Source organism: Chiloscyllium plagiosum, unplaced genomic scaffold, assembly GCF_037043375.1.
Source record: "Chiloscyllium plagiosum isolate Xiang-an unplaced genomic scaffold, Cpla_swu_hap1 HiC_scaffold_11, whole genome shotgun sequence".
NCBI lineage: Eukaryota > Metazoa > Chordata > Chondrichthyes > Orectolobiformes > Hemiscylliidae > Chiloscyllium > Chiloscyllium plagiosum.
Genome location: NW_028270149.1, coordinates 56,137,504 through 56,164,979, shown reverse-complemented (window position 1 = coordinate 56,164,979; position 27,476 = coordinate 56,137,504). Strand labels below are relative to the sequence as shown.

General features: G+C 40.6%; 1 protein-coding gene across 1 annotated transcript in view; it reads left to right on the top strand.

The window, feature by feature from the left end:
- The window catches only part of LOC122557197 (uncharacterized), a 28,145-nt gene extending 1,535 nt beyond the window's left edge, over positions 1-26,610 (top strand). The window contains exons 2-5 of the mRNA XM_043704621.2: positions 11,473-11,631; positions 15,399-15,527; positions 16,564-16,701; positions 26,417-26,610. Of these exons, the coding sequence (XP_043560556.1) occupies positions 11,473-11,631; positions 15,399-15,527; positions 16,564-16,701; positions 26,417-26,506 (516 nt within the window). The 3' untranslated portion in view covers positions 26,507-26,610. The remainder of the gene's footprint in view (positions 1-11,472; positions 11,632-15,398; positions 15,528-16,563; positions 16,702-26,416) is intronic.
- Positions 26,611-27,476: the final 866 nt, after the last annotated feature.

Here is a 27,476-nt window from a genome sequence, read left to right as displayed (position 1 = left end):
TGAAAGGGTTCAGAAAAGATTTACAAGGATGTTGCCAAGGTTGGATGATCTGAGCTACAGGGAGAGACTGAACAGGCTGGGGCTGTTTTCCCTGGAGCGTCGGAGGCTGAGGGGAGACCTTATAGAGGTTTACAAAATTATGAGGAGCATGGATAGGATAAATAGACAAAGTCTTTTCCCTGGCGTTGGGGAGTCCAGAACTAGAGGGCATAGGTTTAGGGTGAGATGGGAAAGATATAAAAGAGACCTAAGGGGCAACTTTTTCACACAGAGGGTGGTACGTGTATGGAATGAGCTGCCAGAGGATGTGGTGGAGGCTGGTACAATTGCAACATTTAAGAGGCATTTGGATGGGTAAATGAATAGGAAGGGTTGGAGGGATATGGGCCGGGTGCTGGCAGGTGGGACTAGATTGGGTTGGGATATCTGGTCGGCATGGACAGGTTGGACCGAAGGGTCTGTTACCATGCTGTACATCTCTATGACTCTATATTGATAAGGAAAGAAAGTCAGGTGATGACAGCAATAAAAAGTCCTGTTTACGAATATTGCAGTTTCTGTACAGACGGATGTGAAGCATTTTCTGTACAGTTGTCATAGGGCATATGACAGAGAAATTGTTTAAGGATGTCTTTGCTAAATTTGTTGTCATGGCTGAAATAGAGTTTCAGTTTAAATGTGTATTGATTTCTGATGGTTGCACAGCATTTAGGAGTCATATTTTTCATTCATGAATGTGGTCAATATGTATTGCCTACCCATAACTGCGCTAGAGAAGAGGGTGAGTGGCTTTTTTGAACTGCTAGCAGTCCTCAGCACACCGGCAGTGCTCTGAGGAAGGCGGTTCCAAGATTTTAACCGTGGGACAATGAAGGAATAGCAAGTGACTTCATTAGGATTGCAGTTGTCTGCAGGTTGATGACAGGTGGTCTGTACAGTTTCATTCCTTTTCTTGAGCATTGTAGCAACTTGATACAAGTAGGTCTGAGTCAAAGGTCAGCCAGATGAGGTAAAGGCACTTCTCTTCCTTCCTGAGAGGGTGTTAGTTACATGGGGATTTGTTTTACACAATAATCAACAATGGTTTAATTAGACTATTAATACGAGGTTTATTCATTAAATTCAAACTTCACCAGTTGCCATCATGGAATTTGAATCCATGTCTCTTGATCATTAGCCTAGGCCTCTGGATTACTAGTCCAGTGTATTTCTCCTATGCCACCATCTTCCCTAATTTTGAAAGGTTTGCAGCATCAGTTCAGTTTTCATCTCTTCAATTCCTTTTCAAATGTGGTCTTTGCAATATTGAACTTGTTCTAAGCACAACAACTCACCTACTTGTATATATCCAGCTAAAAATGGGAAAGAAATGCCTGATGGGTAGACTTGGAGAGTTTCTGAGAAAATACTAAATGTTTAACAAATATTAAATTGACAAATTGGACAAACAATCAAGGTAGTGCTATCACATGCCACAATTTTAAAACAAATGTGTGAGAAAGGAGGATACAGAGATAGTCAGCAGCTCCTAAAAGAATGAGGAGGAACCTGTGCTTTGGAACTCATAGAATCCCCATAGTATGGAAGCAGGCCATTCGGCCCAACAAATCCACACCAACTCTCTGGACCTAAACCATAACCCTGCATTTCCAATAGCTAACGCACTTAATCTACACATCCCTGAAAACTATAGGTAATTTAACATGGCCAATCCACCTAACTTGCACATCTTTGGACTGGGGAAGGAAACCAGAGCCAGTGGCAGAAACCTATGTAGACATAGGGAGAACATGTAAACTCCACACAAACAGTAAACCACAGCTGGAAATGGATCCATGGTGCTGTAAGGCAGCAATGTTGACCACTGTGCCACCCAAATAGCACAAGAGTGTGGAGAAGCAGCTTCGTAAAGATAGAGTGGGTTCAGAATCTTCTCTTACAATGTACGAAAGTGGGACCAACAGCTTGATAACGAGTGATCAATTGTTCCAAAAATATACTTCACTTAGCGGGTTTTGAGAAGATTTGTAGCTCAGGTTGAGGTTCTGGATGTAGGTTTGCTTGCTGAGCTGGAAGGTTTGTTTTCAGACGTTTCGTTACCATACTAGGTAACATTGTTAGTGAGCCTCTGAATGAAGCACTGGTGGTGTAGCCCGCTTTCTATTTGTATGTTTGAATTTCCTTTGGATGGTGACATCATTTCCTATGGTGATGTAATTTCCTGTTCCTTTTCTCGGGGGGTGGGGGGGTGGTAAATGGGATCCAAGTCAATGTGTTTGTTGACAAAGCTCCAGTTGAGAATTCCTAGAAGCGTGGCATTCCATGGCACCACCAGTGCTTCATTCGGAGACTCGTTGAAGATGTTACCTAGTACAGAGACAAAACATCTGAAAATGAACCTTCCAGCTCAGCGAGAAAACCTGCATCCATATACTTCAGTATGAATGCAAAATGTGCTACTGGTACTTAACTAACGGAAAACAAGCATTGAATACTGTGCAATAATTATATCTACAGTATAAACTCCATCAACTTATCAGAATTTTATGTCATTCTACGATAAACAGAGCAGTTGTACAAACTAAGAATATGAAAACTTGTCACAAAAGTCACAGTGCATTGCATGGTGTTAACGAGCCATGTGTCCAGAGTTTGTTGCGAATTGGCCGATTTTAGCGAAGCGTTAGTGGGCTTGACTGCTATTTATTCCTTCATCATATGTGGGAATTGCTGTTAAAGATCAGCATTTAGCTCTCTTCCTAGAAGCACTACAGCCTGTGCAGTGAAGTTACAGACACAGTTATAAGAAAGGGAGTTCCTGGACTTCTCTTTTTTTAAACAGTAATTCAAGAACATCGATGTATTTCAAAATCAGGTTATTGTTTAATTTTGAGGGCAACTTGTTGGTGTTTCCGTGCTCCTGCTGATGGTATTTTTCTAGGTGAGATGCTGTCAAATAAGTCTTGATATTGAAAAAAAAATCAAATAGCTGAGGAAACTGTGAGAGTTTGATGTGGCTAATAATCCATTCCAGGAGAAGTAATGAGTTGCTTCAATGCATGTTGCACGTAACAGTTATTGCAACTACAGTGCACTGGTGGTGGAGAGAGTGAATAATGTGGATGAGGTATCAGTCACTCGGGTGATTTTGTTCTGGATGATGCTGAGTTTCTTAAGGTATTGATAGAAATGTACTCATCCAGGGAAGTGAAGAGTATTCCCTAACATTTCTGACTAGTGCTTTACAGTATAGAAAATAGGAGCAGGAGTAGGGGAGGAGAGTGGAGTCAGAACCTTCTCCTACAAGCTCTGCTACTCAATGTTATCATGACTGATCTCTGTCAACATCGTACTCTCTCCCCACACCCTGTTTGACATTTCTATCCCTCAGATCAGAATAGATAGATAGGCTTTGGGGAGCATGAGGTGAGCTACTCAGCATAGAATATTCTATGACCAATTCCTGTAGAAAAATGGCTTGTATGATGGGTCCAGTTAAGTTTCTCGTCAATTGTACCCTCAGTATGTTGATGGTGGGCGATTTGGTACTGGCAATGCTATTGAATGTAAAGGGGTAATGGCTACATTCCCTTGTTGTAAATAGTCGTTGCCTGACATATGTATGATGTGAATTTTACTTGCCACTTTTATTAACCTATTTGTCCAATCAACCTATTCAGAGGTGTTACAAATCTCTGGAGCAGGTGGGACTTGAACCTGGATCACTCGGTAACTGTTTGCCACTTATTAGCCCAAGCCTTGTATGTGGGGAAAAGAACACTTGGTGTCATTAATTTCACTGTTACTATGGCTTATTGATACCATACTTGGTTAAATGCTGCCTTGATGAGGAGGGCAGTCACTCTCGTCTCACCCTAGAATTCAGCACCTTTGATTATTTTTAGGCCAAGACTATATTGAGGATTGAAGCTAGAAGTTCAAATAGGAGGCTACAAAAATATAAAGCTAAGTTTAGTGAGTGGGCAAAGATCTGGCAAATTGAATGGAATGTGGGAAAATGTGGAATTGTTTATTTAGGTCGGAAGAATAAAAAAATGAAGCATATTGTCTAATTGGTGAAAGGATGCAGAACAACTGCCAATCCTAGTGCATGATGCAGAAAAAATAGTGTGCAGGTACAGCAAGTCATTAGGAAAGCTAATAGAATTTTATCATTTGTTGCAAAGGGAACAGAATACAAATAAGGCAGATATGCCTCAGTTATACGGGGCATTAGTGAGACCAGATCTGGACTACTGTTGGTCTCAAACACAAATTGAAATTGCTGGAAAAGCTCAGCAGGTCTGGCAGAATCTATGAAGAGAAATCGGAGTCAACATTTCGGATCCAGTGACTCTTCCTCAGTACATGTCAGTTTTTAAATGCATTGGAAACAGTTCAGAAAAGATTTACTGGACTAATACCTAAAATGGGAGAAAGTGAGGAGTGCAGATGCTGGAGACTCAGTGTCGAAAAGTGTGGCGCTGGAAACGCACACAGGCCAAGCAGCAACCGAGGAGCAGGAGAGTCAACGTTTTGGGCATAAGATTTTCATCAGGAAGGTTGGGGGGGTGGGGGGGAGCTGAGAAATAAATAGGAGGTTAGGGGTGGGGCTGGGGGAAAGTTAGCTGGGAAGGCGATAGGTGGATGCAGGTGAGGGGTGATCGTGGTAGGTTGGTGGGGAGGATGGAGTGGACAGGTGGGAAGGAAGATGGACAGGTGGGACAGTCAAGAGGGCAGTGCCAAGTTGGAGGGTTGGATCTGGGATGAGTTTGGGGGAAGGCGAAATTTGGAAACTTATGAAGTCGACGTTGATGTCATGTGGTTGAAGGGTCCTAAGGCAAAATATGAGGCGTTCTTCCTCCAGGCATAGGCCTGGATTTGGCAGTGGAGGAGGCCCAGGACTTGCATGTCCATTGTGGAGTGGGAGGGGGAGTTGAAGTGGTCAGCCACATGGCAGTGGGGTTGTTGGGTGCGTGTGTCTCAGAGATATTCCCTGAAGCACTCCGCGAGTTGGCTTTCCGTATCCCAGTGTAGAGCAGACTACATCGAAAGCCAGGACACAGTAGATAAGGTTGGTGGATGTGCAGGAAAATCCGGCAGAGTTTTCTATTTCTAATCTCTTTCTCGATTTGCTCTTATCAAATTCATGAGGATGAATCCACGCTCATAGTCAACACTTGATGCCTGAGATGTTGCACAAATGTCCAGAAAATTGGACGTCCTTTAGAGCATAGCTAACCAAATCACTGAATGTTTGAATAGAACCCGTCTTGACATTTTCCACAATGACAAATTTGAAGTCAGACCATTCCTCATGTATCTTCGTGGCCACATTTTTTAATAATATTTTGATTTATAAGTAGAATGTTCCAATATGTTGCACAATACTGTCTTTCCAAATTCATAATCTTTTTTTCTTGGTTTCTTGCAGCATGATCAAATGCATGCCACTCTCATAATTCTTCTTCTGGAAATCTGCTTTCCATTAGTTGCATAGGTGTTCAATAAATTGAAAGACTCCTGCAGTGTCCACATCACTGAAAGCAGCCAGGACCTTCTTCACTCCTAGTTCACCTAGATACTGGGTTCTCAGTTTACTGATCTAGGCCTCAGGAAATTGCATGCTTCAATAGTTGTCAAAGAGCTTCTCTGCAAGAATTTGCACAATGATATCAATTCAACGAGAATACCATTCAGAGCTGTCAATACAGTGCAATATTTTGGCTTTGTCAGCATCTTCAGGCAATATTTGGTTTTTTGGATCATTGCACTTATTCACTTGCTCTCTGCAGTAATCAATTGAGCCATTGTGGTTTTTCCATTAGTGCACTCACTGTAAAGTATCTTGACAGCCACCTCGCATCACTCAGAGGTTGAAATGCCACTGCATTACATTGTGATTTAGGGCAAGTTAAAGATTTTTTCTGTTCTTCACAGTTGATCCCTGAACATTGTATAGGACACGTTCTTAGAAGCTTTGCAAAATTGACCCCTCTATCCAAACATCACCAATTCTAAGATTTTCTCTGTAAGCAACGCAGTGCTGTTCTGACAAATGGTTAATTTTGTAAGATTGTGACTACTCCATTTTTTTTCCTAGCATAACAGAGGCTCCGCCTGATGTAAACTTTGCCATCTTCTGTAAATCAAGGTAACTGAATGTAAAATTGATTGATTGCTGCCACATCAAGGCACTGTTACAATCAATGAGTTTCAAAATTCCTGCAAAGGCAGTATTGTAAGCAAGTTCAGATTCTGGTCAAAACTTAATGTATAAAATCAACATTTTTTTTCTCTACTAAAATGTTCATACTTTCATCCATTAGCAATGTATGAAATAGTGATTTGCGCAATCAACTGTCTGTGTAATAAAACCAATACACTCCACAAATTCAAAGGTGTAATTCTCACTGCACATGCTGTCAGTTACTTTGCCATATGATCATCAATGTCTTGTATGCAAACATGGATGTATTCATCTTTACTGCATGTATGACATTATCAGTGAGAACTTTCACTATACTCTGGATCATACATTTCACAATAAGTTAAAATGTCACCGAGTCATGCATTCTGTTTCTATTTTGAGGATGACATTTCAGTTTTGATGACCTCAGAAAGCCAATCCATTGTGAAATGTGCTCAGGATTTCTTTCTTTTTTGAAGACTCATTTGCTTTACATTTGGACATATTTAAACTTCTCAAGAAAGCAAAGTTTTAAAATATGAAAGTGAGATATAACTTGCTACTTTGTCTTATGTCTTTCTTCCTTCTGGAATGGCTGCTTCCTTCTGGAGTGGCTGCCTCTTTCCTGTACCTCGTGCCTGATCCTCCTGGTCACTGCTGAGAAGACTGTTAACTCTTCACGACGTACCAGTCCTGTTCTGATAGCTTTCAACTCAAATAGCCGACTGGAGATGATTGGGTTTAGCTGCTTTGATAATCACAAATGTTAATGTTTTGTCTAGAGTTGGAAGCAGTTGTGTGGCTAAGTCACAAGTTCAGAAGTACTGGACTCTGTTCTGGTGTGTGAAGGATCCTGGGATTCATGCATCATTCATATGAAGGGGTCGGAAAGGTGCTGGGTGGACATTTTGATGATTCCTTCATTGGCTATTCATATGTAGCTCTTGGGAAGATACTACTTAGGAGGTCTGGTGAGGATTCCTCCCTTGGCTATTTGGATGTGACCAACCAGTGTGTGGCCAATCATGGGAAATGCATGCATGCAGCTTACAGAGAACATTGGTGGTACAGCCAAAAGGTCTGCTCCTGCTTTCAACTCCCGTTGCAGCTTGGTAATTGGCCTGATTGGATTTGTCCTTTTTTTAAAATGAATATGACATACCTAGTCAATTTTCATAATGCAACACTGCTATCTGTACAACAATAAGAGTGGAATAGTTTGACTGGGAGCCTGATTTGTTCTTGAGCACAGTGGCCTAGATGTCATCTAAACCCACAGTCTTTGTTGTTTCCAAAATGAAAACAGAAATTGCTAGCAAAACTCAGCAGGTTTGGTAGCATATTTTGGGAGAAAACAAAGTTAACGTTTTGAATCTGGTGACTCTTCATCAGAATGTCATAGAGTCATAGATGCATTTGCTGTGTGCACTGGACTCAGACATTTCTTGATTTCACATGGACTAAATCAAATTGGCTAAAGACTCCTTGGTATCTATGATGCTGGGACCTCAGGAGGAATGTAGAATCACATTAATTTGCACTGGTTTCAATTTTTTTTCATTACGGAGCAGATCTTTAGTTTCATCTCCCGCATTAATGAAGAACAGATTTCCATCTGTCTTCTGATGTGAAACCACTTGGCACTTCTTATCTTGTCTTTTGCGCTGATGTGGTAGGCTCCTTGGTGAGGATAGGGATATCTTTGAATCCCTTCCTCCAATTAATTGTTTAATAACACACCATCATTCATAACTGAAAGTGACACAGCTGTCAAACTTTGTTTGGATCCATTGAATTCCATCACACTTCTGATTTGTGCTTTGCCGATAGAAACATAGAAATGTAGAAAATAGGAATGGGAGTAGACCATTCAACACCATTGAGGCCTCTCTGCCATTCAACATGACCGTGACTGATCCTCGGATCTTGACATCATACTCCTGCTCTTCCCTTGTCACCTTTAGTCTCTAGAATTGAATAATAGCTGATGGACAGACTTTAAGAGTCAAGAAGCAAGTTACTCAATATAAGAATATCCAGTGCCTGAGCTACTCTTATACCCACATGACTTAAGAATTGTTTGGCTGTGTTCAAATCATATTGTTTCTGCTGCTCTGGGTGCATGGAGTCCTATGTTGTAGCCTCACCAGGATCACACCTCATTATTGAGTATACTGTATACCAGTGCTCACCTTGGCATTTTCTTCTACATTCTTCATTGACCAACATTTATTTGCTGCTTGCTGATAATATAGACTGAAGGATCTACTTAGTTAATTTGTGGTTGAATACAACCCTGCTACTGCTTGTGGTCCATTAAGTCTCGTGGATGTCCAGTTGTGAGCTGCTGTATGTGTTTTAAATCTATCTTATTTACAATGATTGCAGTGCCACATAACACAATACAGAGTATGTCCTCTTGAAAGATAATATTTATTTCCTCAAGGAGTGTGTGGTGGTTATACCTACCAATACTATAATGGACAGATGTATCTGTGACTGAAGGATGAAGCTGAGTATGTTTGTGTCTCATTAATCTTCCCACCTCCCAGTCTGGCAGCTGCGTTCTTCAGGACGTGCCGAGCTGGGACAGTTACCATCGTCTCATAGGGTTATTGTTCTATCAGAAAGAGAGAGACTGCTGATGGTTTAACCTGAGTGTCACCACGTCTCTGCAAGGGGAGATGTCATGAAGGAGAATCCTTCATGGTGACCTCTGGCTGGAACACATTTGGTGACAGATTTTAAGACTCCCACCAGAGTATATATTGAACTCTGCAGCTGTCAGTGGTTCTTCAAACGCTGTTCAGTGTAAGAACACTGATTTATTAGCTGAGGCAGGACAGGTACTTGGTAATACGGAGCATTTCCCATCAGCGGTGCCAGGAAATTTTCTGGGATCCAGAATCAATGTTGTGTTCTCTCTGGACCATTCTGTCCTAATTCTATGTCACTATGCCACCATTCTACTGTTGAAGAAGACAAATAGTGATAATATTAGAGTATGAGATGTTGATTGATTGATATTTCTGTGAAAAATCACTGAATTCTTGACCAGTCTGTGTGATAGTTCTCTCAATTTTGACAAAAGTCCTCATATGTTAGTGATTTTAGACTTTGCAAGATTGACTCAAGATATTCCTTTGTACCATGCTTAGGTTAACACTGGGTGGTCTCTGTGTTCTCTTTAAGCTGTGCAGCTGCCCAGCTGCTTGGAGTTGTGCACACCAACTGGTGTGGACACATTGATCTCTGGTTCTGGAAGTCACTGCTAGGCACAGACCTCTGAGGCCATTTCAGAGGATACTTGAATTGAGCATTTTGCTGCAAGTCTGGAATCATACATATTCCAAATCGGTTAGCTCAGTTGGCTGGATGCTGATTGCAATACAGAGTGATGTCAGCAGCATGGATGCCAACACCAGCTGAGGTTACTATGAAGGAGTCTCCTTCTCAGCCTCTTTGCCTGAGATGTGATACCTCTCAGTTTAAACCATCACTAGTCATACTTCTTTAATGAAAGGGAACCTTACGGTAAGACCATGGCTAGTTTACCTTTGCATAGTCCAAACCAGTAAAGATGCTGGATTTCCTTCCTTAAAGGACATCAATGAAACTGATGGATTTTTATCATGATCCAGTAGTTTCATAGTCCCCACCACCAACACCATCTTTTTTTTTTATGTTATTGAATTAAACTACCAGCTTTTAATTCATATTTAATTAAAATTAAATTCCTCAGCTCCTGTGGTGCTATTGGAATTAAGTCTCTGGAGCATTAGTTCAGGCCTGGATGAGTAGCCTGATAACACAACCATCACAGTCTTCATATCCCCTGGATTAGGAAGGAATATTCACCTCATTCCCTCCATTCTCAATCATCCAACCCTCCCTCCCTCTATTTCTCTGATTGCTAGCTAAACTAACCTGCTGGAAAAGAGATCATAAGGATCTGATTTAGCCACATGGTTAAGTGCTAAAATTTTGTTCAATCTAGATACTAGAGGGTAACTGTTGTAAGTGAAGCAGGACTCCTGCTTGAGTCCCTGCCTGTGAAAAAAGTAATTACGTACAGAAGAAATAGCTATGTACTCTGTCATTTTATGAATAATAGCCACGTGGGCAAGATACAAGGTTCCTGGCACACATGAAACCACACCCTAGAAAAGAGATACCATCTTGAGAGGCAGCGTGGGTTTGAAATTGGCAGAGCAATTTGATAAAGTTGGGGAGGTTATGGAAGGTTTCAAGATCTGTTGCACTCGTTTCTTTCAGAGGAAATATACAGAACAACTATCACTCTACCCTATCCATTTCTGGTGGAAGGATTTCCCGCTCCCAAATTGTCATATTTTGAAGGAATTCTAGAATACAAAAGGATTTGTATGCAAAATTATTGTAAGATTTTGTATCCAACATTACAGCTTCAAATATAAGTCTTGCAGGTATATCTGCACATATCTCATGTTTTGAGAAGCATTGTATATGGATAACCTGACTGCATGTCACATGATCACAGGTATTTTAAAATGCTAAGATGAGCATGAATCCTTATCTATACCACTGATTCTATCCCTCCATGGCCAGTTTGGTCTGAATCAGACAATTTGCACCTTCAGGGTCCTGTTTAACTCTAAGTTATGTTTCTGGCTCTATTTTTTTCCATTGCAATTAAATAATACTTATTTAAATTGGAAACATTATCTGTCTCCATTTTTATCTCAGCCATCTGTCAATGGATTCCTCAGTCTCAAAATTGTTACCTCCACATTCAATCTAATCTATTCCTGGCCAACCTTCCAGTTTCCACCATCAAAATTTTTAACTCATCTAAAACTTTGCAACTAAAATATTAGCCCAGATGAAGTACTACCTAACAATCTACCTCTTGTATTCCCCTGACCCTGAGCCTTCCCCTCCATCGCCCCGCCCCCAAACCCCAACCCCTTTCACACTACCATCATCACCAGTTGGTGATTGCATCTTTAGTCATTCGGGTCCCAGATTGTGGAATTTTCTTTCCAAACATAACTTCTGTTTCTTCTCCTTTTTAAGACACTCGTTTAACCTCACCATTTCAATGTACTTTCAGTAATTCCCTCTCTCTTTACTTTGCCATTTGTTTCTCATGTGGTGCTTTGGGATATTTCACTTGATTGAAGGCATTGTATAAGTGCAAGTCTTTGAAATTCACAAAGAAGTATGCTTCCAGTCAGAGATATTGATGGGATACTCAGGATCCTTTCTAATTTGAAAACAAATGATTATTTGCAATGTTGCAGACCTCTGCCTATAAAAAGACATCTTTGAGTACAACAGTACAAAGGAAGAAACCTGGACCAAAACCAGAAATCACTGAAGAACAAAAACAGGAAATACGAGAAGCATTTGACCTATTTGACACAGACGGCGCTGGATCTATTGATGCCAAAGAATTAAAGGTATGAGTTACACATTCAAATTGGAATCAGGAGTATTTCACACTGCCCCTCGAGTCTGCTATGCTGCTCAATAAGATCACTGCTGACGTGACTACTCCATGTGCCTACTACCCCTAATAACTTTTTACACTGTTCTAGTTATGTTACTTCGCCAATCTCTTATCCATGCTAAAATGCTACCTCCTATGCCATGAGTTTTATTTCCCACAACAAATTTTAATGTGACACTTTATCAAATGCATTCTAGAAATCTAAATATGTTTTATCCATTGGCCTCCCTTTCTCTACAGCATAAGTTAGTTCCTTAAAGAATTCCAATAAACTGGTTAAACTTGGAAATTCCTTTTACAAAGATATGTTGACACTACCTGATCACCGAGAAATTTTCTACATGCCCTGCAATAAGGTCTTTAGTAACAGCTTCTAGCATTTTCCTCAAGAGATGTTAAGTTAACTCGCCTATGTTATTCTGTTTTCTGTCTCCTTTATTTTAATAAAAGAGTTGTATTTGTTGTCTTTTAAATCTTACAAGAGTACTTCTTGAATCCAAGAAATTTTGGAAAATTGAAGCCAATGCATCAACTATCTCACCAGCCTCCTCTTCTAGGATCCTAGGATGAAGTCCATCAGGACCCAATTACTTGTCAGACAGCTGTTGCAACAATTCATTCAGTACCATTTCTCTGATAATTAAAATTTTTTGGTGTTACTTTTCTCCTTTTACAGCTATTTTTGGGATATTACCTACATCTTCTATAAAGAAGGCTGATGTAAAATATCTGCTCAGTTCATGTGCAGTCTCCTTATTTTATTTCATTAGATTCCCTACAGTATGGAAACAGGCTCTGCGGCCCAACCAGTCCACACCGCCCCTCCGAAGAGTAACCCACCCAGACCCTTTTCCCTCTGACTAATGCACCTAACACTATGGGCAATTTAGCATGGCCAATTCACCTGGCCTGCACATCTTTGGACTGAGAGGAAACCGGAGGAAACCCACACAGACACTAGGACAATGTGCAAACTCCACGCTCACAGTCGCATAAGGCTGGAATTGAACCTGGGACCCCGGTGCTGTGAGGCAGCAGTGCTAACCACTGAGCCACCGTGCCGATACTTGCTACTTGTCAGCCCAAATTTAGATAATACTCACATCTTGGTGCATTTGGGTATGGACTGCTTTAGTATTAGAGTCACAAATTGTGCAATTAGCAAAAATCCCCTTCTGACATTATGATGGAGAAGGACATTAATGAAGCAATGAAGATGGCTGGGCCTAGGACACTTCCTGAAAAAAATTATTCAGGGATACACTGGAGCTGAGATGACTGACCTCACAACCATCTTCCATTGGTAATGAGCCAAACCATGACATTGCACATTGTGGTCAAATACATATCAGTTGCTGAAGAGTCCGAATGTCTCATGGATACCCAGTCTGGAGTTGCTAGGTCTGTTCAAAAGCTATTCCATTTAGCAGTGTGATAGTACCAGACAATGGAATATCCAGATGGAGGTTATCCTGAACAAAGCTGGAACATGATCTCCACAAGGAAAGTGTGGTGGTCACCCCTGTTGATACTGCCATAGAGACATACATCTGCTACTAGAGAGGATTTGGTCAAGTATGTTTTTTCACTCTTACTGGTAGGTCTAGCAGCCATGACCATTTTCTAGATTCACATTCTATTGGACCAATGCTCACTTTGTAAACTTATTTTGAAAAGAATCTGTTTTTATATTTCGAGCCAACTTTCTCTGTATTCTATTTTTTTCTCATTAATATTTAGTCAATCTTTGCTATTTTCTAGTACTCTGTCTAATGTTCTGACCTGCTGTCCACCTTTGGAGTACTATGTGTAGTTTTGGTCTCCTTAGTTGAGACAGAATGTACTGGCACTGGAGGTTGATCCTGGTATTGTGAAGGTTGAGGAGAGTTTGAGTAGACTGAGACTATATTCATTGGAATTTAGAAGGATGAAGGGGGATCATATAGAAACATAAAATTATGAAGGAAATAGAAGCATAGAGGTTTTTTTCCACTGGCGGGTGAAACTAGAACCAGGGGGAATGGCCTCAAAATAAGGGGGAGCAGGTTTAGAACTTAGTTGAAAAGAAACTTATTCACACAAAGGGCTGTAAATCTGTGGAATTCCCTGCCCAGTGAAGTAGTTGAGGCTACCTTGTTGAATGTTTTTAAGGCAAAGATAGATTTTTGAACAATAAAGCAATTAAGGGTTATGGTGAATGGGCAGATAAATGGACCCGAATCCCTGAAAAGATTAGCCATGAACTTATTGATTAGTGGAGCAGACTCGATGGGCCAAATAGCCTATTCCTGCTCCTATTTCTCATGTTCTTATGTTTGCACAATGACATGCTTTTTATAGAGTCATGGGGTTATACAGCACAGATTTTTTTTACACTATTTTTAACTTGTTGAATTAACCACAATGATGGCATTCCCCTTAGAAGTTTTCTTTCTCATTGGGATATAATATTCTGTGTATACTGAAATATCCCTCTAAATGTGTACAACAACATATCTACTGACATGTTCCTTAGCCTTTTTTTGCCAGTTCATGGTAACTAGTTTTGCTTTCATATCCTCATGCTTGCCCTTCATTCAAGTTTAAAATGCTAGTTTTGGATTAACTTCGAGATTATGACTTTGAGATTCTGGTTCTTAAATTAGTGCCTTGGTCCTAGTACTGTCTGCAGTACTGTTCTTTTGTCTGAAGTACTGCCCAAACCTTCCTCAAATTGTTGCTGACGATAAGTGAATATCAGTATTGTGTTGCACCTGCAAAACTTATAAATCAAGTGAAAGTGATATGGGCACAAGAGAAAACATTTACAAAATGTTGAGTAGGCTAAATGAAAAGGCTTTTGTAGAGAGTAAGACACCAGCATGAATCTTTTGGGCTGAACTGTACTGCTTTTGCAAGGTTTTGAATTTGCTTCCTTCCTCTGTCCAAATGTTAATTTACACATGAACATTTCCTACCTGTGGTGGATTTTTGCAAGTGCAGAAGAATGTCAAACTGAATAAAACATATTACATTTGTTGTATGGGTTCAGCTGCATAACATCTGTTCTTTACCTATGCAAATGAATCACTTACCGTTTAGATCAATTTCTTAACAATGGTGGATCATTTGACTGAATGTGTGTGCATCCACAAGTCAACGTTTTTCAGCATAATGTTGACCACAACATGTGCATGTTGTCCTAATTTAATGTCCTGTTATTTTGTTTCAATGTCATTTGTTCTTTGGAGTCTTTTTTTTTCCATTTTGTGTTGCCATTTTTGTTTTAGCATCCTTTGCATACGTTGTCAGCATCTGTCACAATTGCAAATCAGTACACAACTGCATTTGAATTTGAACCGGGTTCTTGGGCTCAATCTAGTGGAATTAGTCAGTCAGTGTATGTAGTCTTTGGTGTCCAACTGCACTGACCAACTTCTGCCAGTAGATGGACCTGGTCAATCTAACAACACTGTAGAACACTATTTCCTTCTGAATTTTTACATGTATTTTCAGTTAGTTACTAATGTAAGAACTTAAAAACTTTAAATGCAGGTGAAACTGTATTTAATCGTGAAGGGTATAGGTTTACTTTTTTTTTTACATTGTACTATGGCACCATATTCAGTTTTAACAGTCAGTGCTTCATTTGAATGTTTTTCACCTAAAATCACAATTTTCAGAAATATAATCCTACTTTTAAATGACAATAACCGTGTCCTTCATTTTTTTCTTCAGGTTGCAATGAGAGCTTTGGGATTTGAACCCAAGAAAGAAGAAATAAAGAAAATGATTGCAGAAATTGATAAGGAAGGCACTGGGAAAATAGACTTTAATGAATTTTTGGCAGTCATCACACACAAAATGGTAATTTTAAAAAATCTCAAATGTTGCATTTGTCTCTTTTTAAAAGTTATAATTAAAGGAGACAAATATTTGATCTATAGAAGTGGGTTTTGCTGTAGCACTTTATGCTGAAAACCTCCAAACTCTCCAATTTCTTCCCAACTCACTACTACTTTACTTTCTACAAATTACTTATTAATTAACCCCTGCCTGTCTAATGTCTCCATCATCTACAAGACTTAAGTTAAGAGTATGATGGAATATCTTCCACTTGCTTGGATGAGTACAGTTCCAATAACATTCACAAGCTCAACACCATCCAGGGCAAAGCAGGTTGATTTGCACTCTTCACCACTTTAAACATTCACTCCCTCCACTACGGACACAATGGTAGATGTACACTGCCACAATTCATCAGGGCTTCTTCAACAACACCTTCCAAATCTGCAACTTTTACCACACAAACCAGGATAGCAGATGTATGGGAATACGTCCACTTAGAGATTCTCCCTCAAGTTACGAGTCATTCTGACTTGGAGCTTTTACACTTTGAGTCAAACCTAATAACACTATGCTGCTGCACCTACACCTCACGGACTGTCACAGTTCATTGATATCCTACCACCACCATTTCAACAATGAACACATGCTGAGCCAGTGACCTCCACATACCTTAAAGAAATAAACACAAAATTGTAGCAGAATGAACTGTGGAAAGAAGTCCACAATTGATAGTTAATTAACTCCATTTCACTGTCATTGCCATCTCCAAATTATGGGCCATTCTATATAAATAAAAAGAAATGTCAATTGTATAGGGTTTGGTATGCACCCAATGTTAATCTTTATTTATAAAGAAACAAACTATCTGCAATATTTAGAGGTGTTGCAAGGCTTGAATTTGTTGACTGCTATTTCCATGTTTAGCAGCATCTTGTCATATTTCTCCCTTGTATGACATTACAATGCTTTTAAAAAGCTTATTTGATGCATGAAATTCTAAAAAATATTTTATAAAATTGGAAACTGAATGTCTGTATTTGGTTACTTTTCTCAGGCTGAGAAAGATACAAAGGAGGAAATTTTGAAAGCCTTTAGACTGTTTGATGATGATGAAACTGGGCGAATCTCATTCAAAAATCTGAAACGTGTAGCAAAAGAACTTGGAGAAAATCTCACGGACGAAGAATTGCAGGTGAATGTATTATGTGATCGGTAAAAGAAAGAGTGCACATTTATTTAGTGCATTGCACAACCCCCTTGCCTCAAAGTGTTTACAATCAATTCATTATTTTTTTGAGGGCAATCACTTTTTATGTGGGTAAAAGTACCAACCAATTTGCACATTGCAAGGCCTCGCAAAAAACAACCTAGATAAATAATCTATCAATCCATTTGTTGATTAGCAAGAATGATAATCAGTACATATAGAGAATCCATACTATTTTTAAGGAAGTGCCACATGATCTTTTACATGCAGCTGAATAAGCAAGTGTATTGAGGTTTAAAGCTTCACCTGAAAGATGGCTAAACGCAACAGATTAAAGCTCTTTGTTTGCAGATGCTACTTAGATCTGCTGAGCATTTCCATTAAGTTAATTTTACATTCTGGATTTCAGCATTTGCAGTTTTCCTCTTGAGTTACCATTCTGATTTGTTCTATAGTTATTTTAGTTTTAGTTATATAGGTTTTGTAAATATTTCCACAACTTTATATAAGAAAACAGAGTTGAACGAAATATTAGTCTTTATAATTAGAAGTTTGAATATAATGTGCAACAGTTATTCAAAGTTCTGTTTAGTCTATATTTGAAATAATATCTACAGTTCAGGGCAACAAAAGAATTAGTCCTGATAAGAATACAGTGTAGATTGAAGAGAATGTTCCAAGAGTATGAGTGATTACATAAAATTGTTTTTTTTTGTTGCCTGGAGTCCAGAATAAAGGTAACTTAACATTAAGAATTAGCATCTAACCAGATCTGTGTAGCTTAGTTTTTGTTTTTAATTAGTTCAAGGATTGTGGGCTTCACTAGTTGAGCCAGGATTTATTGCCCATCTCTTGATACCCTGAAAAAGTGGTCAACTGTCTTCTTGAATCACTGCAGTTTGTTTGGTGTAGCTTCATCTGTGATGCTGTCCGAGGTGTAGATACACCCATAGTACTGTTCCAGATGGTAGTCATGGATTTGGAAGGTGCTGTGCAAGGAGCCATGATGAATGTCTGCAGTGCATCTTGTACAGATTACACAATGATGTAACTGAGTGTTGGTGGTGGAGTAAGTGAATGTTTGAGGATGAAATACTAGCCAAATAGGCTGCTTTGTCTTAGTTGGTGTCAAGTTTCTTGAGTATTGTTTGAACTGGACTGATCCAGGAGAGTGAGGAGTATTCCATCACACTCCTGACTTGTGTTGTAAATTGTGGATTGGCTTTTGGGAGTTAGGAGGTGAGTTAGTTGGATTCTTAGTCTCAGACCTGCTATTGTTGTCACAGTATTTGTGTAGCGAGTTCAGTTCAATTTCTGAAAACAAAAAAGACTGGAAGTTGAAGCAGGTCAGGCAGCATACATGGGGACCCAGCAAGCTAGCATTTTGAGTGTAGATGCCAGCTGTGATGAAGAGTTATCTAGACTTGAAACGTTATCTTTCTCTGTCTCCATGGATGCTGGCTGACCCACTGTGATTTCCAGCATTTCTTTTTGTTTTCAGTACAGATTCCAGCATTTGTAACAATTTGCTCCTGCATTCCATTCAATTTCTGGTCAATGATGCACCCCAGGTTGTTGATATTGGGGATTCAATTATTATAAAGCCGTTGAAATTCAAGGGACGAGGGTTCGATTCTCTCTTTTGGAGATGGTCATTGCCTGGCACTAGTACAGCATTAATTTTACTCTACTCTTGTCAGCCCAAGCTTGAATATTACCCAGGTGTTGATGCAATTGGACATGGACTATTTCTGTATCTGGGGTATCACGAATGGTTTTGATGGAGGGAATGTCATTAATGAAATAGCTGGAGATGACTGAGTCTAGGACACTACCCTGCAGAACACTTGCAGAGATGTCTTTGAACTGTGAAGACTGATCTTCAACAACTACAACCATCTTTCCTTATGTCAGGTATGACTTCAACCGTGAGGGTAGGAAGGAGCTCCCCCCGCCCCCCAACTCCAGTTTTGCTAAGGGGTCCTTGATGCCACAGATACATGGGCAATTTTCCACATTAAGTAAATGCCATTATTGTGGTTGTACTGGAACAGCGTGGCTTGGGATATGGCTGATCCTGGAGCACATCTTCCATTCTGAGACTTACTGCCTGAGACTTTGCAGTAATGTTTGCCTTCAGGTATTTCTTAATATCACACGGAGTGACTCAAATTGACTGAAGACTGGCATCTATGACGCTGGGATCCCCCAGAGGGAAGCCAAGATGTAACATCCATTTGACAGTTTGGCTGCAAATTGTTGTGGTTAGTTCAGCCTTGTTTTTTGCACTGAAGTGCTAGGCCCTCTTTACCGCCACCCCCACCCCCCCAAAAAAAATTGAATATAGTGATATTTGTGGACCCTCCTGTTCTACTTGTTGTTTAATTGTCCAAACCCATTCAAGACTGAATGTGGGAGGATTGCTGAGCTTAGATCAGTAAGTTGTAGAATTGCTTAGCCTGTCTATCTCTGGTTGCTTATGCTGTTTGAGAGACATGTAATTCTGTGCTGCAGATTCACTGGGTTGAACTGTTAGGTATGGGTGGACCTCCTCCTAACATGCATGCATGCAACTCATTACACCAGGGGTTTATTCCATGGCTGAATGATAAAGGTGGAGTGGGGGATATGCTGAGCCACGTGGTTGTAGTTGCGTTTGAGTATAGTTCTGTTGATGGCCCATGGTTCCTCATGGATTCTTTGTCTTGATTGCTAGTTGTGTTCAAATGAATCTCGTTTAACAGTGATTATGCCAGAAAACAACACAATGGAAGATATTCTCAGTGTGAAGACAGGACTTGATCTCCTCAAGATCTGTGGTGTGCTCATTCCTACTGATATTGTCATGGACAGGTGTATCTGCTAGAGGTAGATTGATGAGGTCTAGGTCATCTAAATTTCCCTCTTGTTCATTTCTTCAACACCTTTAAGTTTTTTAAAAAAAGCACTGAGAGTCAAAGAGATGTACAGCACGGAAACAGACCCTTCAGTCCAACCCAATCATACTGACTAGATATCTGAACCTAATCTAGTCTTATTTTCCAGAACTTGACCCGTATCCCTCTAAACCCTTCCTATTCACATACCCATCCAGATGCCTTTTACATGTTGTAATTGTACCAGCCTCCGTCACTTTCTCTGGCAGCTTATAACATACATGCACCACCCTCTGCATGAAAAAGTTGCCCCTTAGGTCCCTTTTAAGTTTTTCCCCTCTCACTCTAAACCTATGCCCTCTAGTTCTGGACCCCCCCCCCCCCCCCCCAACCCACACCCACACCCACCCACCCACACCCACAGAGAAATGACCCTGTCTATTTACCCTATCCATGTTCCTTGTCACCCTTCACCCTCCTGATGCTCCAGGGAAAATGTCCCCAGCCTATTCAGCCTCTCCCTGCAGCTCAAATCCTCCAACCCTGGCAATATGCTTGTAAATCTTTTCTGAACCCTTTCAAGTTACACAACGCCAGAATTGCACACAATGATCCAAAAGTGGGCTAACCAATGACCTGTACAGCCTCAACATGACCTCCCAACTCCTGTACTCAATGCTCTGTCCAATAAAAGAAAGCATACCAAACACCGCCTTCACTATCCTATCTACCTGCAACTCCACTTTGAATGAACTATGAACTTGCACTCCAAGGTCTCTTTCTTCAGCAACACTCCCCAGGGCCTTATCATTTAAGTGTACATATCCTGCTCTGATTTGCTTTTCCAAAATGCAGCACTTCACATTTATCTAAATTAAACTCCATCTGCCACTCATCAGCCCATTGGCCCATCTCATCAAGACCCCTTGAGGTCCTTGGTAATCTTCTTCACTATCCACTACACTTCCAATTTTGGTGTCATCTGCAAACTTACTAACTATACCTCCTATATTCACATCCAAATCATTTCTATAAATGACTAAAAGAAGTGGACCCAGCACCGATCCTTGTGGCACTCCATTAGTTACAGGCCTCCAGTCTGAAATCCCCTCTACCACTGTCTTCTACCTTCGAGCCAGTCCTGCATACAAATGGCTAGTTCTCCCTGTATTCCATGAAATCTAATGTTGCTGACCAGTCTACCATGGGGAACCTTGCCAAACGCGTTACTGGTCCATATGGATCACGTCTACCGCTTTGTGCTCATCATTCCTCTTTGTTACTTCTTCAAAAAACTCAATCAAGTTCATGAGACATGAGCTTGTACAATGAAATGTGAGTGGCCAGTTCTCCCAGGTCAGCTTTACTCTGGTTTGGAGAAAGTGAGGACTGCAGATACTGGAGATCAGACATTCCTGATGAAGAGCTTATGCTCAAAACATTGACTCTCCTGCTCCTCAGATGCTGCCTGACCGGCTGTGCGTTTCTAGCACTACCCTTTTTGACACGTTTCTCTGGTTTGGTTTGGTTTTAGCAAGCAATCAGTTTTTTTTTTAGGTTGCTGGTCAAAGAAACAGTTCCATGCTGATCCTGTCTCTCTTTGACATCTCTCCTGTAAGAACCTATGTTTGATTTTTAACTTTATTGCCAAAGGGGTGTTTATGGGGATGTTGCAGATATTTGGAATAGCATGATTAAGTTGCAATAGAGTCCATTGGGTTTTCAGCGAGGTTGTTATTGTGTATTTTGTTTCTTTTGTTTGTGTTTCATTTGGTACTCTGTAAATAAATTCTGTTTTGTTTAAAACAGAGGGATTTTGACCATCTGCATCACTCCTGGAATATTCACTGTACAGCTGCTTAAAACACCTAGAAAAGTCAGGGTTGAAAACTCTGGCACTGGAAGAGCACAACAGGTCAGGCAGGATCAGAGGAGCAGGAGAGTTGACGTTTCGGGCATAAGCCTTTTATCAAGAATTTTGTGGTGGGGAGCGGAAGCAGGCTGAGAGATAAATAGGAGGATTGGGGTAGGGCTGGGGGAATGTAGCTGGGAAGGCGATAGGTTGATGCAGGTGGGGGGTGATGGTGATAGGTCAGAGGGGAGGGTGGAGGGGATAGGTGAGAAGGAAGTTGGATAGATAGGACAGTTCAAGAAGACTGTGCTGAGTTGGAGGGTTGGATCTGGGATGAGATGGGGGAGGGGAGAAGAGGAAACTGCTGAAGTTGATGTTGATGCCTTGTGGTTGGAAGGTCTCATGGCAGAAGGTGAGGCGTTCTTCCTCCAGATGTCAGGTGGCTTGAATTTGGTGGTGGAGGAGGCCCAGGATTTGCATGTTCTTGGCAGAGTGGGAGGGGGAGTTGAAGTGGTTTGCAATAGGGCGGTGGTGTTGTTTAGTGTATGTATCCCAGAGATGTTCCCTGAAACGTTCCATGAGTTGGCATCCTGTCTCCCCAGTTTACAGGAGACCACATTGAGAGCAGTGTACACAGCAGGTGAAGTGTTTGGATTGCAGGAAAATCTCTGCCAGATGTGGAAGGATCCTCTGAGGCCTTGGACGGAGATAACCTCGCAGCGCTTAAACTCAATCCCCCTGCTAATGAAAGTCAACATACCAAACACCTTCTTAACAACCCTGTCAACCTGGGGTGGCAACTTGTCAGGATTTATGGACATGGACCCCAAGATTCCTCTGTTCCTCCATGCTGCCAAGAATGCTGCCTTTAGCCCTGTATTTTTTTAATTCAAATTCGACCTTCCAAAGTGAATGACTTTTCACATTTCTTCACATTGAACTCCATTGGCCATTTATCAGCCCAGTTCTGCATCATGTCAATGTCTCGTTGCAACCCACAACAGCCCTCCACACCGTCCACAACTCCACTAACCTTCATGTCATCAGCAAACTTACAAGCCACCCTTCCACTTCCTCATCCAAGTCATCTATAAAAATCATAAAGTGCAGAAATCCCAGAACTGATCCCTGTGGAACACCACTGGTTACCGAGCTCCAGGCTGAAAATTTCCATCTATCACCACCCTCTGTCTTCTGTGGGCCAGCCAATTCTGTATCCAGACAGACCAGTTTCCCTGTATCCCATGCCTCCTTATTTCTGAACGAGCGTACCACGGGGAACCTTATCAAACACCTTGCTGAAATCCATGTACACCACGTCCACTGCTCTACCTTCTTCAACGTGATTTTGTCACATCCTCAAAGAATTCCATAAGGTTTGTGAGGCATGACCTGCCCCTCTCAAAGCCATACTGACTGTCTCTAATCAAACTATGGTTTTCCAAGTAATTGTAAATCCTGTCTCTTAGAATCCTCTACAATACTTTGCCTACCACTAACACAAGACTGACTGGTCTGTAATTCCCAGGATTGTCCTATTCACTGTCTTGAGCAAGGGAATGACATTTGCCACCCTCCAAACATGTGGTACTACTCCAGTGGACAGGGACACAAAGATCATCGCCATAGACTCAGCAATCTCTTCCCTTGTTTCCTATAGTAACCTAGAGTATATCCCATCCTGCCCAGGGGATTTATCTATCTTTATCATTTTCAAAGGTTTCAGCACACCCTCCTTCCTAACATCAACCTGTTCTAGCATATCAGTCTGTTTCATGCTGTCCTCACAAACATCAAGGTGCCTCTCAGTAGTGAATACTGAAGCAAAGTATTCATTGTGGACCTCCCCTCCTTCCTCCAGGCACAATTTCCCTCTACTATCCCTGATTGGCCCTACCCTCAGTCTGGTCATCCTCTTGTTCCTCACATAAGTGTAGAACATCTTAGGGTTTTCTTTAATCCTACCCGCTAAAGCTTTTTCATGCCCCCTTCTAGCTCTCCTAAGTCCTTTCTTCAGTTCCTTCCTGGCTACCTTGTAACCCTTGAAAGCCTTACCTGATCCTTGTCTCCTCAATCCTAGGTAAGCTTCCTTCTTCCTCTCGACTACATGTTTCATATCACTTGTCACCCAAGGTTCTTTCAACTAACCAATCCCTTCCTTGCCTCAGTGGGACAAGCCTGTCCAGCACTATTAGCAGGTGATTCCTAAACAACCTCCACATTTCTGTTGTGCATTTCCTTAAGAACATCTGTTCCCAATTTATGCACCCCAGTTTCTGTCTAATAGCATTGTAATTCCCCCTCCCCCACTTAAATACTTTCCCATACCATCTGCTCCCGTCCTTCTCCATGGGTATAGTAGAGGTCGAGTTGTGATCACTATCACCGAAATGCTTTCCCAGAAGATCTGACACCTGGCATGGTTCATTGCCAAGCACCAAATCTAATATGGCCTCCGCTCTAGTCAGCCTATCTACATATTGCATCAGGAACCCTTCCTAGACACACCTGACAAAAACTGCTCCATCCATTTTGAGGGCATTTGGCCTTCTTCAACCTTCTGGTCATATTCTGCAGCCTCTAAGTGACACCTGCTACACCATCTTTACTGCTGTCCCCTTAAAAACCCACATTCTTACTCAGTCCCCACCCTGCTGGAAACAACACCTTCAACTACTCCCAATGAAGTGCCTATGCTGGAGCCCACCTGCTCGCTCCCTTTCCACCCCAACAAGTCCAGCTGGGCCTAGCACTAATTAAACTGATTTTTATATTTTTCAGACAGGTACATGAATGGGTAGATATGGAGGGATATGGACCAAATGCAGGCAAATGGGACTAATTTAATTGTGAAAACTGGGTAGCGTGGGCAAGTTGTGCTGAAAGGCCTTTTTCCATGCTGTAGACCTCTGACTACATTGGATAGGCATATGGAGGATAGTGGGCTGGTGTAGGTTAGATGGGCTTGGATCGGTGCAACATCGAGGGCCAAAAGGCCTGTACTGCGCTGTATTTTTCTATGTTCTATGACTCTATAGACTGTAATTTTGGTGAGAATAATCGCTTGTAGGTAAATGAGTAATTTTGGAGTATTACCATTCATCAAGTCTATTCTGATGATAATCTGCTATCTGGGCCATGTGCTTCTGTCACTAACTGTGTATTCTTGCTACCAGCTTCACCTTTTCTCTTTGGTATTTTTCTGAGGCTGAAGAAAACTGTTCAAACTTTAGTGTCTTGTTTCACCCTCAGGTGAGCTTTCTACTACATATCCCTATAACTCAATTACCCAATTCCACTTTTCTAACATTGCTCAACTCCATGTCCTTGCCTTTTCTACAGTTGAAATGCCCAATTATGACTTTGTTACTTTTAGACTTGGCTATTCTGACACACTCCTGGTTTGTCTCCCTAATTCTATGTCTTAACACATGCCAAGTTCTGTTCATCCATCTTTCCTTTGCTTGGTAACTTACATTTATTCCCAGCTAGGCAATGTCAATATTTTAAAATTATCATCCATGCTTTCAAATTCTCCCAAGGCCACCTCTCTCCCCCCGTCTCATACATGCAAGGCATGCTGGCCTCATATGAGCACTTTCAATATTAATCATTCCACAGTGCTGCCATGCTTCAGCTGCCAAGGTCCTAAGCCCTGAGTTCCTTCTGAAATGCCTCTTCATGTCTTTCATACTTTAAGCTGTTCCTTTGTTTAACAAAGCCATTGGTCAATAGGGCTTAGTGTGTCACTTTTTAAAAAAAAACACTTGTTCAAGTGGGTTGGGGCATTTTATTATGCAAAATGTGCTGTATAAAAATGTTCTTGGTGGATTTAGGAATTTTAAAGTAAGGTTCATAGGAGAGTCTGAGACAAAGGGTCAAAAACTTTGAGTCTGGTCATTTGGGAGTGAAGTTAGAAAACACTGCAAAAATATGGAACTTTCTTCCACAAAAAAATACAGCAGATTGCTTAATAATTTTTAAATTTGAGAGTGACAGAATTTTTAACAGTGAGGGATAGCAAACCAAAACTCATAGGTGGTGTTACGATAAAGATCATTGAGTGGGAAAAGCTTTTCTGCTCCATGTACTTGTCAGTTTCTCATTGAAAACTGCTAACTTTGCAGCTTGTAACATGTTCAAAATGGCTAAGACAGTAGATTCTAAAGAAACCATATCAGTATGTTAATAGATGAAGTCCTTGACACAATAGTGCCTTTTTAAGCAAACAAAAGGATGAGGACAAGGATAAGGAACCATATCTCAGCACCGTTTATCATCACAGTTTGAAATCACAGTTGTTAAAGCAAACCACTCAAATATTTATAAGAACCTGATTCACAACTGGCACTAGTGCCATTGGGTATGAATCTAAGCAAAAGATGCTCCAAAGCTGGGAGGATCAAGTTGATTTTTAACCTTCTCTGCCAAAACTTGAATCACTGTGAGCAGGTAGCGAGTGGAGTCGAGGACCTCTCAGGGCAAAGAGGGAGAAATTGGTGCAGAATTGTTAGGTTGTTCCTAATTCTTCCTAAAATTTTACCAGAGCTGAATAAAAACAGACATAAAATGTTGTCTGGCCGTTGTTAGCAATGAATGAGATGAATGGCCACAGTGAATCTGTACAGAACTAAAAATGGAATATTAAATTAGTCTCAGAGAAAATATGGTGAGGAACTTCTAGCAGCAAGTCTACTTAATATTTTGTGAGAGGAAGAACTCCTACCACTGTTACTGTGTGTCTTGGAGGTCGGAACACCTTTAAGTTACTTAATCTCCATGATTTAGGTTCTCATTGATCAGGGAATTTTTATTTTAATATTAACTAGCTTTTCAACTTTTTTTTTCTATTCGAATACAAACTTCCTTCACAGACAACTTTACACTTATAATTGTAGTAAAAGTTGCAACAAAGCATATCTTTGGGAATTAAAAAAAAATTCTTCCTCACCTTTTTCTTGTCAATATACAGGAAATGATTGATGAAGCAGATCGAGACGGAGATGGGGAAGTCAATGAACAAGAGTTCCTTCGAATCATGAAGAAGACCAGTTTATATTAATATATTGTTTATCGCATGTTGCTTGTGTTTCTTTCTTTTGCTCTGATGCCTGCTTACTGAACAATAGGGCTGAAAATGTGTTGCTGGAAAAGCGCAGCAGGTCAGGCAGCATCCAAGGAACAGGAGAATCGACGTTTCGGGCATAAGCCCTTCTTCAGGAAGGGCTTATGCCCGAAACGTCAATTCTCCTGTTCCTTGGATGCTGCCTGACCTGCTGCGCTTTTCCAGCAACACATTTTCAGCTCTGATCTCCAGCATCTGCAGTCCTCACTTTCGCCTACTGAACAATAGGACAGTGGATAAAGGCAACCTTAACCTGATGATGATAATGGAAGAGAAGATTGAATGTCTGTCCATTGCGGACAAGAGGAGGAAGCTGGTTACTTCACTAAGTTGTATTTTACCTTCTTTATTAACCATTATGTTTATAGGACTGGGACATAGAAGTGATCTTAAAAAGATGTTTGTCATTCTTATTTGTATGGCTGTAAACATGGTACCTTTATTATCTTTTTGCAAAGCAATTTTAACTTCTCCATGACTTCATTCACTATGAAGAAGTCTGTTTGTATTGTTCAGCTTATGAGCATGTTTAGTATGTTTTACATTTTCAGTGAACTAGTTTAGATTCCTAGTTCTACTCAAGCTATATAAAGAAATTGAGATCATGAAGTTGGAATAAAGACAGCTCCTACTAAGTGGGAGCTGTGCAACAACTTATTTAGAATAAAAATTTAGAATATGGATTTCGTAAATCAAGTTGGATTAAATTTATTGAAAGTCATCAACTCTGTCAAAGAATCTTAGGTTTTCGGTACACAGGCAAGTTGCTGTGATACGATTGAATGGTTAAACAATGAGACTAAAGGGATAATTTTCATCCCTAAGATAAGTGGATTTGGATCAGGTGAGAAGTTATAAATTGAAAATTTTCAAACACAACCAATTCATTGAGAATCCATTCAGTTCT